Here is a 19,769-nt window from a genome sequence, read left to right on the forward strand (position 1 = left end):
GCACGTGTGTGCATCTGTGTGTATATGTCAGCCCCCGCCCCGGGGTTTGAACACGCTCTTGGCTCCAGCCTCATCCAGAGACCGGGAAAGCACACGCCACCCGAGTGCCAGGAAACACTTTGATCACAAAGCCGTGGAAGGAAGTTTAATTAAAAGTCTGAAATCGACGCAGACCAAATTTCCTGAACGGACCGAGTTACAGGAACTGAACGCTGGGCTGTGCCAGCGTCCCAGCCGGGAGTGTTTCCCAGGGTCCCCATGAAGCCCCCATGCAGGCTGGCCCTCCCGGACCCTCACCCAGCTGGCCGGTCTTCTGCACCCACCCCGGCCGTCAGCATCAGGGTCTCCTGGTGGACCCTCATTCCTCCCCACCCTGATGCTTCTTTTGTAAATGTCGCGAGCGCCGTGGGGGCCGACTGGTGGCTGCCACACAAGTAGACGACCCCACAGCAGAGCCTCAGACCCTCGCCTGCCATGGGGGCCACCCCCTTCACCAGGGGTCAGGCTCTCTGTGCACAAAATGCACCCCCTCCAGGCCACTCCACCTGGAGAAACTTGGCTGGGATGGAAGATCGGGGCCACGGACTCTCCCCACCTCGTTCTGGGCCTTCCTGTCCCCCATCGTGGGACCCAACCCGGACTCCATCGGGGGTCTCACCTGCTCTCCCCACCCAGTCCTGAGGCTCCCAGATTTTGCGTCTCAACACTGGGACCGAGAATGGTCTCCAACAGGTGCCAACTTTTGCACAAATCTGGCAGAAGATGCTGATACGCACAGTGCTTCCCGCTGAGCCCGGGGGCAGGCCGAGAGACCCCCGTCCAGGAGACGGGGATGGGGAAGACCCAGAATTGCCTGTCCCTCGGGACCCATCCAGGGACAGATATCTCATAATCCATTTGTAATGCAGGGACTAGGGTGAGGAGAGCGAGGCATTGGGCACAAAGTTGAAGGGGGTGCCCCCAACCCATCGTCACGATAAATAACATTTTAGCGCAACATTTACAAAAGTTCAAAGTGATAAATGCATGATGAGGAAAAGATCAGAATTTTAAACAAATACATGACAAGATGGCCTGGGACTCACCTTACTTAATGAAGACAGGTCCAGCAGCCCCACTGTGTCCCGGGGGCAGTGGGCATCGGTTCCTGTCTGCTCCGGTGAGTCAAGCCCCCACATACACAGAGGGGGTCCAGCGTAGTGACGCTGACCCCATAAGGCATCTTTCCCCTCTCGAAGATGTTCACATCCCTTAAAGAGCCAAATTGCACTAACCACGTCGTCGTAGCTGGCTGTTCCCCAAATTATGAAGGGAAGGGGCCGGCCTGGAGAAAACTCAGCCCCCAGACGTGAGCATGGGACTGGGGTCAGCGCATAAGGGGCCAGATAAGGGGGAACGGGGCTCAGGACCCTGCTGCCTCGGGGGAGGGGACGTGAGCCCGTCTCTCCGCCAGTGACAGTGGAGGATGCTGCGGCTAGCGGGTCACGAAGAATCAAAAGTCCTGCCAGAGACTCAGACGGGGTGGGCGCTCATGACCAGGTGAATGTCAGGGGTCTGGAGCCCCCACCCTGGGGGAGCCAGGGGGTGAGTGCCCTGTCACGGGGCTGCCCCAAATGCAGTCCTCGGCACCCCCATCAACATCATCGCTTAGGACCTCAGTCCGGGCAGCAATCTTGAGGGGAGGCCCAGGGAGCTGCGTTTTTAAATGTTTATTTATTAATATTTTTGTCGAGGTGAAATTCACATCCCATAAAACTCACCCTTTTAAAAGGCACGATTCGGCGGCATTTAGCACATCCACAGGGTTGTGCAACCATCGCCTCTATCTGGTTCTGGCACATTCTCATCACCCCAAAAGGAGACCTTGTCACCATCAGCAGCGACTCCCCATCTCCGTCCCCCAGCCCCTGGCAAACACTAATTTCCCTATTCTGGACATTTCATATAAATGGGATCACACACTCTGTGGCCTTTCGTGTTTGTTTCTCTCACTGAGCATCACGTGTTCAAGGTCCATCCAGGTTGTAGCCGTGTCAGTGCTTCACTCCTGTTCATGGCTGAGTAATATTCCACTGCGTGGGGGACCATGTTCTGTCTGTCCGTTCATCCACCGATGGCTGTGTCCACCTCTTGGCGACCGTGAATCGTGGTGCCATGCAGGATGTCTGTTTCACAAGCCCTTCATGGCCAACTGAGTCCCACGAGGGCTTTGAGGACCACGGACCCTGGGGACCCAGCCCCCAAGCAGCTCCCAGGCAGGCTGCACTGGACGTCAGGAACAAGCCCACTGCCCAGCCTGGTCCAGCGCCCCCCAACAGAAACAGCCCTATAGCCTCATTTGCATGTTTACATTTTCCAGTGGCCACTTCAAAAAAGGTGAAAAAGTGTCAAAAATACATTTTCTTGCTACATCTCTTTAACTGAACACAGCAGCCCGTTCCCATTTCAGCCTGTAACACTGATTACATCACTGTCACAATTCTTAGCGAGATACGCAGCATCCTCATGCTGAATCTGGGGTGCGTTGCCCACGAACCCCGTATCTCAGGGGAACCCGCCGTATTCAGATGCTGGGGGTCCCCCGGGGCTGCAGCCCCTGCCGCCTGCCTTCTCTCCCTCGTCCTGCCCTGAGACGGAGCGGGGTCTTACCTGGGACGCAGAGCAAAGTCCAGGGGACGGAGGCAGCCCCCTCCTGGCGCTCGCCCAGCCGTCCTGGAAGTCCTTCCTCCGGGCTCCCCCTTCCCCCGTATTTTCTCAGCTGTGCTGGAGGACGGCTCCCCAAAGAGAAACCGAAGCTTCCTTTCTCCCGATTGATTCAGCTTTTTTATAGTCTCCGGGTGGGGCCCCACCCCTGAAAATCCCACCCAATGAGGGTGGGGCATGTGACCCGGCCAGAGACCCCCGCCCCCCCTCCCTCCGTCTGTTTCTGTCTGTGGCTTAAACTTTGGGGTCAGCAGAACGGGAACAGCTGCGGGCTCTCCCTGGAACCAGCGTGCTTTTTCTCAAAAGTGTGCTTTTCTATTCTCATTTTTCTCTGCCCGTTCCTCTTTGTCATCGTCCTAAGCGCTGCTCACCATTCACCCTGCTTGGGCAATTTCCTGAGGCGGTGAATTAACCCCAGGAGTGTGAATGGCCCCCGGGCCGTCTTCCTCCTGCGGTCCCAACGGAAAGACCCCTGCCGCCCTCCCGGGCAGGAAGGTGACCCTGTGTCCCCAATTCCGTAGCTGCTCAGGGCTTACGGGGTCAAGGCCCATCTTCGTGTGGCATGTGCCAAGGGCCCCCTGGTTTCCTTTGCAGCTGAAATCCATCACGTCCCCTCGCTCAGACCCTCCTGGCCATCCCTGGTCCTCATGTACAGCGGCCACCTCTGCGGTCCGTCTGGTCATCGCTCCCAAGTTCAAGCCCCACCCCCCCTTCCCTGCAGCCTTCTCCCCCGAGGCTGGCTCCTTTATGGGTTGAATTGTGTCTCCCCTCATCCCCCCAGATGTATGTCCACCTGCGATCTCAGCAGGCAAATTTATCCGGAAACAGGGACATCAAAGGCGTCCTTGATTGAGAGAAGACAGACTCGCACTGGAAGTGGGTGGTTGACGGGTCCAGCAGGACCAGGGTTCTTATAAGAAGATGATCAGGGGGACCTAGAGACCCACAAGGAGAACGCAGCCACGTGGAGACGGAGGCAGAGATGGAGGGAGGCGGCCACCAGCCCAGGGACGCCTGGAGCCCCAGAAGCTGGAAGAGGCAGGAAGGACCCTCCCCTGGAGCCTGTGGAGGGAGCGCAGCCTTGTGACCCCTTCATCTCAGACGTCTGGTCTCCAGCACTGGGGGAGGGTGAATTCCTGTGGTTTAAGCCCCTGGTTGGGGGTCCTTTGTTATGGCTGCCCCAGGACACTCCTACATTCGCCCACTGTCCTCAGATCATGAATCTAGGTGGCCGACCAGTCCCACTTGGAGACGAAAGCAGCTCTCCCCCCAAAGGAAGGACCAGACCCTTTCTCCACCTCCCTCCTCCACATCTCAAGAATTCAGGCAATTCCGAAATGTGTGGTGTTGGAAATGCAAAGACCCCTCGGTCTGGGACCCACAGCAGCGCTGTGGGTGGTCTAGGTGGACGTGGGGGACGGATGGGATCAGGGATGATGAGGAGTCCAGAGTGGACCCCACCCACAGGACTGCCCACCATCGTCCAGCTGAGCCTGAGCTGGCCCCTTCTCCACGGCAGCGTGCACCCCGATGCTCTGGAGGTGGAGTTGAGATGCGGATTCTGATGCACAGGCCTGGGGGGGCATTCCAACCAGCTCTGGGTGATGCCCCACAGGGCAGGTGCACAGCTCCAGGTGTGGAGAGCACGGAGCACGGGCGAGAGGCAGAAGGCAGGGGCAGGGGACCTCAGGGGACAAAGAGGAACTAGAGATGCCATCGGAGGAACCAGCTCCTCAGGCAGAAGTGGGGGCTGTGAGAGATAAGGAGACCAAGATGACCCGAGAGGTTGCCCCCCATTACAACACACCCGGCTCCTCCCGCCACTCAGGACTCTGATAAGAGAGGTGAGGCCAGAAGTGGAGAGGTGAGTCAGATCAAGATGCGGGGTGCAGACACGGCCTCCTCTGGCTCCCCGGCACCACCAAATGGGAGGGGGTCTGGCTTCCCTCTCTTTCTTTCTTTCTTTTTTTCTCTAAAAGACCAGAACAAAAAGAGGCCACAACAGAAAAGCATCGTGGGGGCTGGAAGACCGAAGGACGGTCGGTAATGGACTAGCAGACCAGAGAAAGCTGAGCCCTCACTGGCCGTGGGGTCAGGTGAGATGTACCCCAGTGTTTGCAGCATAAGTGGCTGGAATTCAGAGGCCCCCGGGCATCCAGAGGTGGGGAGGAGGGAGGGACAATCTACAGACCATGGGTCACACGTCTGCTTCCCAAAGGCTATACCCCCGGGTCCACCCCACGCCCATAGCCCGGCTGGTGTCACCTGTAACCCCAAAGGAGGCTTGAGGTTTGGTCTCTGGAGGGTCTCTGGACAGGGTCTCGGGGAGTGGAGGCGATTAAGGCACATTTGCATGGAAATGCGGGGACCCCCTTCCTCCACTGACTTCCAGAATGCCTCCCTCTCTGCAGACGGGAAAGCCCTCTCTGCAGAATGTGCCTCCAGGCCCCACCCGCTCGGTCCAAGCTTCCCCGCCACCTGTTCAGTCCCTCGTCCTTGAACAAGAGCCAACAACCAAAATTTACGAGCTGTCGGAAAATTGAACCCAAAACAGACAAAGAAATGGGGGTGGAGGGTGGGAATCAAGTTACAGGAAAGACACGAGTCACAGGGTTGAAAGCTTTTCAAAAATTGTTAACACTCACAAAAGCACAACAGGACCAGAGGGGGAAAAGGCATATTAAGAAAACAAAAAGAAGTCAAGAATTTGGTTGTGACAATGTTGCAAATAAATGTTACAAATAAAATCCACTGATGTTTTGAAAGATAAAGGTGAGAAAAACTACAAAGTATCAAAAAAGAAAAACATCCCAGAAAATGCAGATAGTAAGAAAATGATAGAACAGGACCGGCCCACCCTATGTTCAAGTAAGAGGGGTTGCAGAAAAAACTAAAGAGAAGATAGATGGAGGAATCTTCGCTGATTAGTTCAGAACATTTCTCAGTGCCGGAGGACATGAGTTCCCCATGGAGGGGGTCATGGAGAACTGGGCGTCGTGATGAAGGAAGGCCATGTCAGCACGCTCCTCCAGAACGTGAGGGACAAGCAGAAGATTCTAGAACCTTCCAGAGAGAAAATCAACCTTGGATGTTACAACACAAGGCCTTAAAAAAATCTGGGAAAAAATATAAATAAGATTTATGCCTTACAATTCTATGCCAGGACAAACTTTCTGCCTGAGCACAGACGTGGTCAGGTGAGCACGGTCTCAAAATGTTGACCTACCAAGCATCCTTTGTCAGGAGGATCCCGAAGGGTGAAAAACTATAAACCAAGAAAAAAGAAGACACAGGACCACGGATCCACCCAATAGAGAAGTGAGGGGACATGGGTAGCAGTTCCCAGGGAGACAGCTGTCCACCCCAGGCACGGACAGCAACTGGTCCAGATGGCTCTGGACTCAGATCTGCTCTGGAGCAGATCCAAAAAACTACGAGAAATTTCTCCAAGAGGATGAAAAGTGTAGACCGCCAAATGGGTCTGAACATGGCGGGAGGAAATTTAGCCAATTGGCAGCAGTGAGTAGTGTTTACGTGGTAATCGTTGGGTACATCCTCAAGACTGAACCACCCACCAATATGGCGGCACTATGTTGGAGGATGGAGGCCATGAGTGCACCTTGGGATGGACTTTTCAGGACGTGGTGGGCGGCGTTGAAAGAAACTGAACCCACATCTTCCACAGCGGAATCAACAGTAAACGCCTAAAATTGAGAAACCCAGAAGCGACAGAATAAACATTATTTGCAGCATAGATGGAGGTCATCCAAACATGGTTGGTTCTGATATTTTTTTCCCAACTCCAGTGAAGAGTGTTAGACGCAGGTGGAATGGCCGGGGACCATGGGTTGGGTCCCTTCTCGGTCACCCAGTAGCCAAGTGACCCCAGAGAAGCCACCAGCCCTTCTGCACATCCCTGTTGCCTCTGGGCTGCTGTGGGGTTCAGAGACGGACAGTGGCGTCCAGAGGTGGCGGTCCACACCGTGACCCCAGCCGTGGAGCGTCTGGGCCTCTGAGATGCTTCGCATGTGATCATCATCTCTAAGGAGAGAGCCAGAACGGAGCCCCGTGGCCCCAGGTCCCCGTGGGCAACTGTCAAGTCTTTTCCATCTTTCTTGGGGAGCCTGGTCACCCAGAGCCAAGATGTTTCCAAGTTGCTGCCTCATCTCAGCTCAGAAATGTAACGTCCGGTCCAGCGTCACGGTTGCCAGGAATCTTGTCGAAGGAAGATTTGCATCGGTGGTCCGGCCTGGGAGGCTCCTGGGGGCGTCTCCCCTCTGCCTCCCACCTCGCCTCCTGTCCGGAGGTGGGTGTGGGGGTTTTGGGGGCAGCTGCCTCTGAGAGGGGGTCCCCTGTGATGGATGAGGGGACAGGGTCCTGACCCCAACCCTCTCTGGGGGTCTCCAGTGCCCCCCATCAGCTTCCTGCAGTGGATATCGGTCCCCACTCCCTGACCCGGGGCACCTCGGCCCCCTTGCAGGAGGAGGGCAGGGTCCTCCCCTCTGCCCTTCACTCCTTTACCCAGAGGGAGGAGGCAGGGTCTGGCCCCTAAGACCCCGGTCCTGGGAGCACAGACCACGTCCTCAGAGCCGGCCCTCGTAACCCATCTCCCCGGCTCGGGGCTCGAGGTGGGCACCCCGATGCCCTCGGGGATTCTGGCCTCTGAGATTCCTTTCTTCTCCAAAAGATGCCCAGTGCTGTCTTCCCTGGAGACCCCTGTCCTCCCCCGTGAGCTTTCTGCCTGGCTGGGTTCTGGGACCCTCCCAGGTCCCCTGTAGGGTTCCTGTCCCCACTTGCTCCTGTGGCCTCTCCTGTCTCCAAGGGCTGTGTGAAGCCCCCATTCATGACCCTTATTAACTTCCAGCCCACAGCGAGAGCCCCCTATTCCCGGGTGTTTATTTCCTTGAATCCTCTCACTGGTCCTTAATTCACAGATGTGGGGCCGCACCCCGGGAGACGCAGCTGATCCGTAAGGGTTTTGGCAGAGGGCAGAGATGGGGGTCCTCGGCCCCTCACTTTTCAGAGAATGCTCTTTACGACAGGCAGAGGGACGGACCCAGAATTTCCCTCCACCATGTTGCACATGCACCCAGAATCCCCTGGGACAGGGCATGCTCTCTCGGGGACACGGCCAGCTCTGCGAGGAGGATGAGGCCGGCAAGACCCTTCCCCTCACAGCGAAACCCTTGATCAGGGGCAGCATGGCTCTCAGGGGTGGGCTCCTAGGCAGATGGGGCCACCCTAATCCAGGAGGACCCCATCTGGAGATCCTTAATTAATCCATCTGCAAAGTCCCCTCTGCCATGTCAGGTCACACACTCCCGAGTCCTGGGGATTAGGGTGTGGATATGTTGGGGGCCATTACCGAACTGACCAGTGTCTATGACCCTTCCCAACTGCAGTTTGCAGAGGTCCCAGCACATCCTCCCTGCACTTCCTGGGATGGATTAAACAGGATGCAGTCAGGCTCCCCACCCACTGTACCCTTTAAATGTGCCCCAGCCAGTGACATCTGTGGAGCTCAGAGACAAGCGAGTCGATCCTGCAAGTCCCAGCTACTCCAGCCTCCGCCCTGGGGGCTAGGAAGGACCCACAGCCCTGCCTTTCCATGTGTGGTCCCAGATACCCCATGGGCTCTGAGGTCATGCCACCCCTGCAATCCCGGAGGTCTTCCTGGCAGGAGGGTCAGGCGGGCCTGGTCCCCGTGACCCCATTATCGCCTGCGGGATTCCCCCGAGATGAAGGGCTTCCCTGGTGAACTTTCCCTGTGAAAACATATCTGGCCTCGCCCTCCGCCCGCCCCCCTCACCTGCAGGGGCCCTGGGGAGGACACTTCTGGCTGTAAGATTCCCAGCCCCCCGCTTCCTCCAGGAAACCAGCGGACCCGTCGGCCCAGGGCGGCCTCAGGCTGCGGGGACGCAGGTCTGTGCTCTTCTGCAAAGACCCTGTTTCCATATAAGGTCCCACTCTGAGGCTGCAATGGACGTGAACTGGGGGCACCGTTCACCCCAGCACACTGACTGGAAACGGCAGAGGGGATTCACGTCCCCAGCCCAGTGAGCTGCAGAAGGATGGAGATGAGCTCCTCCTAGATGAGGGTGGCCCTAAATCCAATGACAGTGTCCTCATCAGAGACAGAAGAGGAGACACAGACGCAGAGGAGAAGCCACGTGGAGACGGAGGCAGAGATGGAGGGAGGTGGCCACCAGCCCAGGGACGCCTGGAGCCCCAGAAGCTGGAAGAGGCAGGAAGGACCCTCCTCTGGAGTCTCCAGGGGGAGCGCAGCCCTGCGACCCCTTCGTCTTAGATGTCTGGGCTCCAGGACGAGAGAGGATACATTCCTGTGGTTTAAGCCCCCTGTTTGGGGTCATTTGTTTCTGCCGCCCCAGGAACCTCGTATAATAACAACTCTCCCTTTTTCTTCTCCCATTTCTCCCCACTGCCCCCTCTGGCCTGCAGCCTCCTGCCCTGGGTACCTGACCCCAGTCCCAGGAAGCAGGACTCGGCCAGGCCCCGGAGTCCCCATGCCCCCAGTGCACACAGTTGACCCGTCCGTTCTGGAACCTGCCGCAGCTGACACGGCCTCAGGCCGACTTCCCGCTCTCTGATTTTTTATTGAAATCCATCCCTGTAAATCAGAGGCTCCCCGGGTCTGGCTCCCCCATGGAGCCTGTGGACCTGCTGTTTTGAAGAGAAGCCTATCTTGTCTGCACAGAGGTCCCCACAGCCTCCTCCCCGTAATCTCGACGCCCCGCCGGCCCCTTCCCCGTTATCGCTGTGGGCGCCTTGACCAGGCGGCCTGTCAGGGTTGCGACACGGTGGGTCTCGGTTCACGGGCTCCGCCGGCCGCGGCGACCGAAGGCGTCTCCCTCAGGGCGGAACGTTGTCTTTTTCACGTTCCCTTGAAAGATGCTGACTCTCAGCTCGTCTTTATCTCGCTTCTGCCCCAAACCGAAAACATGGACATTTTGAAACTAAAATCTTCCTTATCAGCAGCCACTACCTCTTGTGCAATGCATCTTCCTTCACAGTTCTGACTTCTGCACGGATGAGGCAGTTCCCCCTAATCAGACCGGGCGGCCGACGGCCGAAAGATGAGCTGACATCCCGGTCACTTGTCTGGGGCCGTGGGGGTGGCTGACGTCGGCCACCTCAGGGGGCTGTTTGTCATCCTTTTCCTCCATTTCTTTGTTCATCCTTAAAGCTCTGTTTGAGGCATAGACAGACAGACAGACAGAGAAAGACACAAAGAGAGACAGACAGAGAGAAACAGCAAGAGATGGAGACAGAGAGAGAAGGTGGAAACCATCCGAACATCCACAGATGGGTGAACGGATAAACAGAACGTGGTCCATCCACACAGTGGAATATTACTCAGCCATGAAAAGGGAAGCAGCTCTGACATGGCTACAAGGTGGATGGACCTCGATCCTGTGACGCTCACTGAGAGAAGCCAGACACGAAAGGCCACATAGTGTGTGATTCCAGTTATATGAAACGTCCAAAATAGGTAAATTCCTTGAGACAGGAAGTGGATTACTGGTTGTCAAGTCCTGGGGGAGGGGGATGGAGAGTGACTGGTCATGGGGATGGGGTCTCCTTTTGGGGTGATGAGAATGCGCTGGAACCAGATAGAGGGGGTGGTTGCACAGCATTGTGAATGTGCTAAATGCCACTAATGGTAAATGTCATGATATACATATTTTACCAAGAGAGACAGAGAAAGAGAGATGGAAGTTCTGAGTGTTCCTTCCATGGGAAAAGTTCTGGGGAAAACGTGGAGACTACCCCCAGGATTATCTGAAGCCTCAACAGAATCTGCAGTGGATTCCAATAACCCCAGACACAGGTCTCCATCTCTCACCTCAGAGAACAGTATAAATCGTGTGCATTTTTTATAGCTGCATAATATTCCATCGCATGGCTGTGCCCTCATTTATGGGGTGGTCACTAAATGCTGTGTGGTAACTACAGCTTCATGGAGAAGTGTTTTGTGGTTGGGGCTTCCAGACGGCTCACTCTGGGTAAGACGGGGAGCAGACCCCTGTCCAAACGCCCTCTGGGGCTGGTGTCGGGCTGGGGTCCCCAGCCCAGACCACCTGGGGCAGTGGGCGGTCAGCTGGACTCGAGGCGGCAGAGGCTGCAGCTCCGGGAAGGTGACGCCAGTGTAGACGGCCAGATGGAGGGCTGGAAGTAGGGGCCAGTGGGTGCAGAAAGGAAGCCATTCCAGAAGCTTCCAGGGCCCCATTGGGACAAGTGTGTGGACTGGGCAGGGGGGCTCCCTCCCGTTCCCCCCCAGAGCCCACCCGGCGCCCAAACCCTAACAGAGCCGAGGAGGCGGCACCCCACACAGGTCACTCTCCTTCCCGTCCCCGCCACTTGCCAGGTGACAGAATTCCTGCAAAGCCCTCCATATTGCAGAAGCCCAGGCTCCCACACTTGGTTTTTCTTCCAACTTAACCACTTTATCTTCACTGTAAAAATGGGGCATTTTTTTTTGCATCAAACACAAACCTAAAAAAGGGGGACAAAGTCCTACAGTTTGAAGATAACCACCCCGACGTCCCGGTGCCGGATTCCACGTCTAGGCGTGTAGGCACACGTGTGCACGCACACGCCCCTTCACCCGCACGGAACTCACCCCGCGTGCTGCCCTGTAACTGCTCCACTTTGCAGAGAGGCCGCCGTGCGTCTGTCTCCCCGCGTGCAGCGACAAACCTCCGTCGCCTCCCACAGCTCCCGCTTCGCCTACACCCTGGTTTTAAAACAAGTCTGTGAAGGTGCATTCAGCTGCTTCTGCCCTTATCTTCGGTATTAGACGCGGTGCTCCGCGAAGGGCGGGGTGTCTGCACCTTTGCCGCCTGCCGGCTCGGGTGTGGCGGGTCAGCTCTCGGCCGCCAGCGTGCACGTGGCCACACGGAGCCTTCGGGAGGGAGCTGGGGTGTTTCACGTCCGGCTGGTGCACGACGCTCCTCCGTCTACACGTTGTGCTTTCTTTGCTGTGTCTCGTGTTGCTGATGGCGGGTCCTGCGTCCGGCCCCTCAGAGAAACGGCCACGGGACGGCGTGGCTCCCGTGGAGGTGGGGCGGTGCCTCCATCCAGACACCAAGCTCTGCTCGACTTTTCACACCGATGGGGACGCCCGCCTCCCGTCCCCCCGACCCTGCCGTGCAAACAGCTCGTTTAAATGCAATGGCACACATGTTACCTCAGGGACAATCTCCTCACCCAACAAAGATAAAAATAAAAATAATAAAAATAAAGGCAATGGGAGAGCCAGAGGGGACACATATGCACGATGACGGAGAAAGACTAGACTATTGGTGGTGAGCACGGTGCAGTCTATTCAGAAGCTGATATATAATAACACACACCTGAAATGACACAATGTCATAAACCAGTGTGACCTCAACAAAATAATCTATAAAAAGAAGACTCGTGGATACAGAGAACAGACGGTTGCCAGAGGCAGGGGGCTGCGGGCTGGCCAAAATGCGTGAAGACGGGCAAAACGGACAAACTTCCGGTTACAAAACAAAGCAAGTCCCGGGGCCGCCAGGCACCAGCGTGGTGGCTGCCGTTCGTAACACCGTGTCGCACCTTTGCAAGTTGCTAAGGGCGTAGACCTTAAAAGTGCTCATCAGGAGACGATAATTTGCAACTGTGTGTGGGGACGGAGGTTAACTGGACTCACGGTGCTGGTCGACGTGCAACATCGACAAAGATCGAATCGTCGTGCTGTACATGAAACTAATATCATGTCACATGTCAATTATATCTCGGAAAAAAAGGAGAAAAGAAAAAAAACAATGAGAAAATTAATCAAGGAACCTCAACAGGCGCAAATTACACGTGCAAATTATCCACCGGGAATCCGCGTCCTCCTTTTCCTCGCACACCCTCCGACCTTGTGTTTTCGGCTTGGGGGGCGTCCTTCAGGAATTTGGGGGGCACACCTGCCCCCCAAAGGGAACCCAGTCCGGGACTGTTCTGGAGGCCGGCTGCCTCCATATTTCATCACGGTGAGGTTTGCTAACTGCACAACAGGGACCTGCGATCAACTGTCGCTCCGTTTCCAGCTTTGTGCCGCGAGGGAGGAATCTGGGGGGACCCGGCACGGACGCCCTCGCCCCGTTTCTGGTCGCGTCCCCAGGGAGAGGAGTGAGTGCAGCGCTCAGCGTGGTCCACGGGGCCCAGTGGACTCAGAGGCGAGTGGACAGAAAAGCCGTGGGGCGGGAGGTTGACGGCGGTGCTGCAGGTGTCATCAGAAACCTGTCACGGGCCGCATACAACTGACATTTTCCGCGTCGTCGGGGGGCCGTGCTGAACCCACAACTTCCGCTTGTCCACTCGCAAACAACCGAATTTCCTCCACCATGAGGACGTCCTCGGGGTCCTGTGAGCCCGGTGGCAGGTCGCCCCCATCCCAGGCGATCTAAGAGAGACAAGACAGAGCTGAGTCGAGACCACCCGCTCGAGTCCCGGGTTCTCCCATAGAGAAAGACGCTGTGAAGAATAACATGATTCTCATCAGCTGGAAGGTGGAAGCAACCCGGATGCCCATCCGTGGATGAACGGATAAATAGATGTGGTCCATCTGTGCAGTGGAATATTACGCAGCCATGAACAGGAGAGAAGCACTGGCATGGCTACAATGTGGATGGACCTTGAACACAGGATGCACAGTGACAGAACCAGACACAAAAGGACGCATTGTGTGTGATTCCAATGCCCACCCGTCCGTCCACCTCTGACCCCTCCAGGACCCTCAGAGGTCACCCCAGCCCCCAGGACTCAGAGGTGACCCTGAGGAACAACGGAGTGGAGAATTCTCACTTGGACGATGGCAGCTTCCTCCAGCCTGGACAGTGGTGGCTGCCAAGACCCAGGTGGGTGGTGGCTTCATAACTTGGGGAGGCACCCCCAGATTTAATAGGGGGTGACCCCGGCCAGCCTGAGATTGAGACTAGGGCTGAGGGGTGGAGCGTCCACCTGGGAGGTATTAGGGTGGAAAATAATATCCACCTGCCGGTTGCTCTTGGGTCTCATGGAAATGGCATTTCCAGGACCCCACGTTTGAAAAGGGGGGACCTGGGAGGAATTTGGGGGTCGCCTGTCCGGTGTAAAGTGTGGGCTTTGGAGGGGACCCCGGGAAGGCCGGCTCATGTCTGCTTACATCTGTTCACTCAGCAATGCCTCCCCGTGGGACATGGAGACATAAGCACCCCCCACAAACTGTCACCACCCCCTAATTTTATCCACGAACCCTGAACTCTGCTGCCGGGGCAGACAGGCCTCCATGGGAGCCCAGGGGAGCCGAGGGAACGGCTTCCAGCCCCGAACTGGAGCTCCTATTTGGGGGTGTCCCTGTTTCATCACACGGGAGCATGTGGGGGCTCAGAAGGGGAAGGGAGGGTCCCTCAACCAATGATGGGCAGGCGGCCCCCCAAAAAATTCACGCCCACCGGAACCCCAGGAGGCAACCTTATTTGCAAACAGGGTCTTTGCAGATGTAACCAGTTAAGGATCTTAGATGAGGCCATCAGGGTTTCCAGGATGACCCCTAAGAGGGAGACCCCAAAACCCAGGGACCCCCCAGGGCTGCCCAGCCCAGAGGAAGCTCACACCCTGCCCGTCCTTCACTCCGAGAGTCCATTCTTTCCCAGGCTGCGTATTTCGGGTTTCTGCGTGCCCAGACGGACGGATGCCTGCGGTGCAGACAGCTGGCCGGCCGTGGTCCCCTCTCCCTCCCCCAAGAGCGAGCCCACCCGTCGCCCCTCGCCTGCACACCGGGGTCCAGCCCTGGGTGGGCCGGCCGGATGTCGGGGAGCTGAGGGGGCCCCGGCCCACGGACTCCTGCAAAGACCCCCGGGCTGCATGTTCTCCGAGCCCAAGCTGGGGCGCGCTCACCTCCAGGTCGGGCAGCAGGGTGCTGGCTCCTTCCACCCTCACCTGTGGGATGGGGGGCAACAGCTTCTGCCTCAGGGAGAACCTGGAGAGAAGAGAGAGTAGGAAGGGCCGGCGGGCTGGCACCCTGGACGGCCCGTCCAGAGCAGCCGGCACCTTCCCTTCCTGGGGAAACCCGTGTTCCTCGGCGCGGCCGGGCTGGTGTGGGGCCCGGGTACCGCCGGCCGTGCGCAGACGCACCCCGATCTGCACCCGGATGCCCCGTGCTCAGCCCTGTGGCTTCCCCAAGGCCTCAGCTCTCGGCTCAGGAGCAGGTGGGCGGCTGGAGGGGCCCCAGGACCCTCCCGACACCCCCACCCTCCAGATGCCTACAGGTGGCCCCCAACGCCCCAGGTCTCTTCAGGCACCCCAGGACTTCTCCGAGACTCACCGGGAGCCCCAAATCTGTGCACGAGTCCCCCATGAAATTTTAAGCACCGAAAACTCTCGAAACACCCCCAGACTCTCCAAACTCGCAGGACCCTCCAGCCCTCTGATTTTGGTCTTTCCGTAGCAAATGGCCGGGGGAATTCCCTAGTGGAGGCCGGACGCCCCCACCCCATCCACACGCCCGCAGCTCTGTGCCGGGGTCTCGGGGACCCCCTTGCTCCGACACGCTGCTGGAATTGGGCAGACGTTTATCTGCCGCCATCCAGATCACGCACGTGTGTGACGAGGCCGCCCGGCAGCGCGGACACAGCCCTGGGTGTGCAGCCGGGTTTGACGGGCACCAACCCCGCGTCCACCTCCTGGACCGGCCGCCACCCTCTGGGCCTCACACGCCGAGAAACCGCCCGGGAGAGCCTCAGAGGCGCTGACTGCCACCCCCGTGTGGCGGATGCGAGCACAGCGCACGCCTCCATCACGTCCCCGTTGAACCAGGCGCTTCAGGGGGACCAGGGACAATCCCCCAGGTGTGCACAGGGGGAGAACCCCAAATCGTGCACCCCGGGGCATCCTCTGGACGACGCTGGGCTGCCGGGCGCCGTGCCCGGCTGGGACCTCAGAGCCCGCCGTCCGGACGCCGGCGGACGCTCTGCACACACTCCTGGCTTTGCATCTTCTTGCAAAAATCCTCATTTTAAAGAGCCTTGTTCCAGGCACAAAGTAATAAAAGCGTATCGTCGGGAAGGCAGGCAGGGAAGCTGACGGTCCTTCCGACCTTCTTCAGACGGAGGACCCGTGCGGCTGTGGGGCCGCACATGGCGGCTGTGACACCCTGTCCCCACGAGTGGTCCCCCATCTCCTCCCCCAGCCCCAGGCAGCCTTGATTCTGCTCCCCGGCCCCGGATCTTCCCTTTCCGGCCGTCCCCTAGGAACGGGGTCACGCGCCGTGCTCCCACTGCTGTCTCGCCTCCTGCGCCGCCTCCGGGCTCTGGGGGCTTACCTTCTACAGAGGAACATCAGGACCACGGCGAGCAAAGCTGCCGTCCCCACCACCAGCCCCACCAGGGCCACGAGGGCGCCGGTGGGATCCTGCTCTGGGGAGCCTGCTGGGGATGAGGGGCCGGGGGTCAGGACGGACGGAGAGGTCGGTTACGGACACATCAGCCCCACACCCGCCCCGTTATCAAGGGCCCTGGAGGGGGAGGCAGAGCTGGGGCGGAGGAGGAGAGAACTTCCAGACACAGGGACCCGACGGAGGTGGGAGCATCGGCAGGGAGGAATCTATCCTTCCTGGGGTCCTGCACCCACTCTCTTCCTGTCCCTGTCTCCTCGTCCCGCCACCACAGAAGACCCCACAAATACATTTCCACGAGGACACAGCTCACACCATGCAATGCCGTCCCTCTCAATGGATATTGACTTTCAACCCCACACTGCATAGCCAAGGCAATGAATGCGTAACTGTGAAATGTCAAGGGAGTCAGAGAGGTTTTTCCATTCTGATTATTGCAGAGGAGGCTTTCTCTTGGGAACTCTGACTCGACTCGTGTAGCTTGTGGTTTGGACCACTTCTGCGAGCCGCGGACCCGCTGCCTGGAGGGAAACCGGCTCGCACGGGGATACAGCAGCTCCTCTCAGGTGTGTGTGGGGGCGCAGCCCGTGTGGCTTTTAAGCATCCAGCAGGCGCATACTTAGAGCTCAGCCCCGGAATGGATCCCGAGGGACCCCTGGATGGAGGCCCCGGTGGGTCCCAACCTTGTGGGTTTTCTGCTACTTCTACGGGGCAGACGTGTTGGGGGGCTGCATGAGGGGCCCCCCGGGCTTTTCCAGCCAGGACCGCCTCTGTGGGGACGGGAACTGTTGCATCTGCAGACTTGTCACCGGGGGACAGCCCCTCCCGGCCCCAGGAGGGTGGGCAGAGGACCCGCCGGTGGGGACAGCAGTGGGGCGCCCCGGGCGCTCACTGAAAGCCAGCGTCGGGCTCCATGCACTCCAGACGTGCCCGTACTTGTGTTTCACCCGCGCCCGGAGGGTGTCCCCCGCCGTCACCGCCGAGCCGGGCAGCACGTACCGGTTGTCATCGCTTCCCAGCTGGAACACCTCGGAGAGAAGAGAGGGGCCTCTGGGACCGGCCCCTGTGACAGACGCTGAGCCGGGAGCGGGGAACAGGCGGGGGGCCTGACGGTCACTTCAGGTCCGAGCCCCAGAGTCCGTGCTCCGCAGAGGCCGGACACCCAGCGGGCGGGCGGGGGCCTCGGTCCTGCCCCTTTGGCCTGTCTCTCACGCCCGGAGTGGGGACCACGAGGGGCTTTGCGTCTGGACGTGGACCCTGCTCCACGCCCGTGGGTCACGGCTCTCCGGGCCGCGTCCGCGTCTCGGTCAGTGTCCAGCGTCCCCCACGCCCTTCGTAAGCAGGTTGCGTTATCCTGATTTTATACAGAAGTGACCGAGGGGCATGGTTTGCGGTGACCCAGCCGGACCCCGAATCTGACACCCCCGGACCCCCTGATCGGGCACCAGACGGCTGCCTTCTGCTCCCGCCCTGTGTGACCACAGGGGCCTCCTGGACAGGTCCGAGGTGTCCTCCTGGGTGAGGGCCACCTCTCCGTGCACCCTGGGGGCCCGGGATGTGTGAGGCCGCAGTGACCGGGAAGGGGGACATGGGGACCGGCTCGGGGAGCTGCAGGGCCGGCCCCGGAAGACGGAACCCAGGGCCACGGCAGAGGTCCCCCGGCCACCGGGGACGGCCCCCCACCCGGGCCGTGAGGAGCCACATATGCGGGTCGCACGACGCCCGGGCTGCACCAGACCCTCTTTCCACTTGTCAGGTCCACGGCGAGCGTGGTCCACGGGGCAGCATCCCACCTGCGGCCTCAGCATCCTCTGAATGCAGGCGGGACCCTCAGGCGCCCAGGTGATGGGTCAGAACACCTGACAGGTGTCAGTGTGTCCTCCTGTGTCTCTGATGAGGACACTGTCTCTGGATTTAGGGCCACCCTCCTCCAGGACGCCCTCATCTCCATCCTTCACTCAATCACATCTGCAAAGACCCTGTTTCCTGATAAGGTCCCGTTCTGAGGCTCCAAGGGACAGAAATTTCGGGGGCGCTATTCACCTCCCACGGGGCTGCATTTGGAAGAAGGACGTCGCTCGGACCACGGGCTGCACGATGACCGACTACCTGACCCGAGTCAGAGGCTTTCGAGAAACCACAGCTTCTCGATCCCAAATCTAAGCAGCTACGTGGTCAGGGCTGCACTTGGGGCGTCTGTGGGCCCCGCACACAGAGAAAGACAGAGATACTCACGGGGTCTCTCCTGTGGGAGCTGCCCTGTAAAGAAACAGCAAAGGAAACACGGTGAGGGGCTGTGTTTTCAGCATTATATGCAAATGTGGGAACCCAATGGAAACCCCAAAGTTAGTATGGAGATTATTTTAAGCCGAAGATATCTGGGATTCCACAGGTGCAGAAACAAGCTTCTCAAAGCTTCCCTTTTCTGCCTAAAAGCAGAAAACTTCCGGGACTGAGGAGAGCCAAAAATTCCCTCTTCAGGGAGACCTCACTCCCAGCAAGCTGGCTGAGAGCAAAAATACCATAAACTCCAGCTCCAGGGGAGTCTCGTGGCCACGAAAGAAACCAGAAAAGATCACCTGGACCTGCATTAAAAAACATCGTCACAAATTTATCTCCTGTTAGTTCTCCTAGAAACCCATTTATCTTTCCTAAAGAAACCCATTTGTTCTTCCCATAGAAGTCTTATTTATTCTCTTCCCTTTCCCCTATTAAATTGGTTAGATGAGTCTCTAGCTACTTAAGGAGTCACATCTTTGTGAACTCCCATATGCATATGAATAAACTTGGTTCTTTCTCCCCTGTTAATCTGTCTTTCGTTGATTTAGTTTGCATACCCTCAGGCACACAACCTAAGAGGGTAGAGGAAAAGATTTTCCCCCCCAACATGAAATTCCCTGCCTGTGAAGTCACCTCTGGCTGGAGGACGTGCTCTGGGGACGCTAGTGAGTGAAGGAGAACAGAGAGGGAACAGGAGCGTCGTGTTCTCATCCGTGAGCTTTCCAGTGTCTAGTGAGGAGGAAACGTCTCAGAGACCCTCAGTCATCACCAAGGTGTGTTCACCTGTGTCGTCCCCTGTCTGAGGTCACCTGTGTGGTCACCTGTGTGGGATCAGCTGTGTGCTCACCTGTGTCGTCCCCTGTCTGAGGGCACCCGTGTGGTCACCTGTGTGGGATCAGCTGTGTGCTCACCTGTGTGGTCCCCTGTCTGAGGTCCCCTGTGTGGTTACCTGTGTGGGATCAGCTGTGTGCTCACCTGTGTGGTCCCCTGTCTGAGGTCACCTGTGTGTGGTTACCTGTGTGGGATCAGCTGTGTGCTCACCTGTGTGGTCCCCTGTCTGAGGTCACCTGTGTGTGGTTACCTGTGTGGGATCAGCTGTGTCCTCTGAGGTCACCCGTATGTGTGGGATCAGCTGTGTGCTCACCTGTGTCGTCCCCTGTCTGAGGTGACCTGTGCGGTTACCTGTGTGGGATCAGCTGTGTGCTCACCTGTGTTGTCCCCTGTCTGAGGTCACCTGTGCAGTTCCCTGTGTGGGATCAGCTGTGTCCTCACCTGTGTCGTCCCCTGTCTGAGGTCCCCTGTGCGGTTACCTGTGTGGGATCAGCTGTGTCCTCTGAGGTCACCCGTATGTGTGGGATCAGCTGTGTGCTCACGTGTGTCG

At 58.1% G+C, this 19,769-nt stretch overlaps 1 protein-coding gene across 1 annotated transcript in view; it reads right to left on the minus strand.

The window, feature by feature from the left end:
• The window catches only part of LOC101407912 (interleukin-3 receptor subunit alpha), a 62,513-nt gene that overhangs the window by 28,838 nt on the left and 13,906 nt on the right, over positions 1 to 19,769 (minus strand). The window contains exons 6-9 of the mRNA XM_087426744.1: positions 18,344 to 18,367; positions 17,001 to 17,136; positions 16,037 to 16,139; positions 14,610 to 14,695 (exon numbers count right to left, since the gene is read on the minus strand). Of these exons, the coding sequence (XP_087282870.1) occupies positions 14,610 to 14,695; positions 16,037 to 16,139; positions 17,001 to 17,136; positions 18,344 to 18,367 (349 nt within the window). The remainder of the gene's footprint in view (positions 1 to 14,609; positions 14,696 to 16,036; positions 16,140 to 17,000; positions 17,137 to 18,343; positions 18,368 to 19,769) is intronic.

Source organism: Ceratotherium simum, chromosome X (genome assembly GCF_057802395.1).
Source record: "Ceratotherium simum simum isolate JZ-2026a chromosome X, ASM5780239v1, whole genome shotgun sequence".
NCBI classification, from domain to species: domain Eukaryota; kingdom Metazoa; phylum Chordata; class Mammalia; order Perissodactyla; family Rhinocerotidae; genus Ceratotherium; species Ceratotherium simum.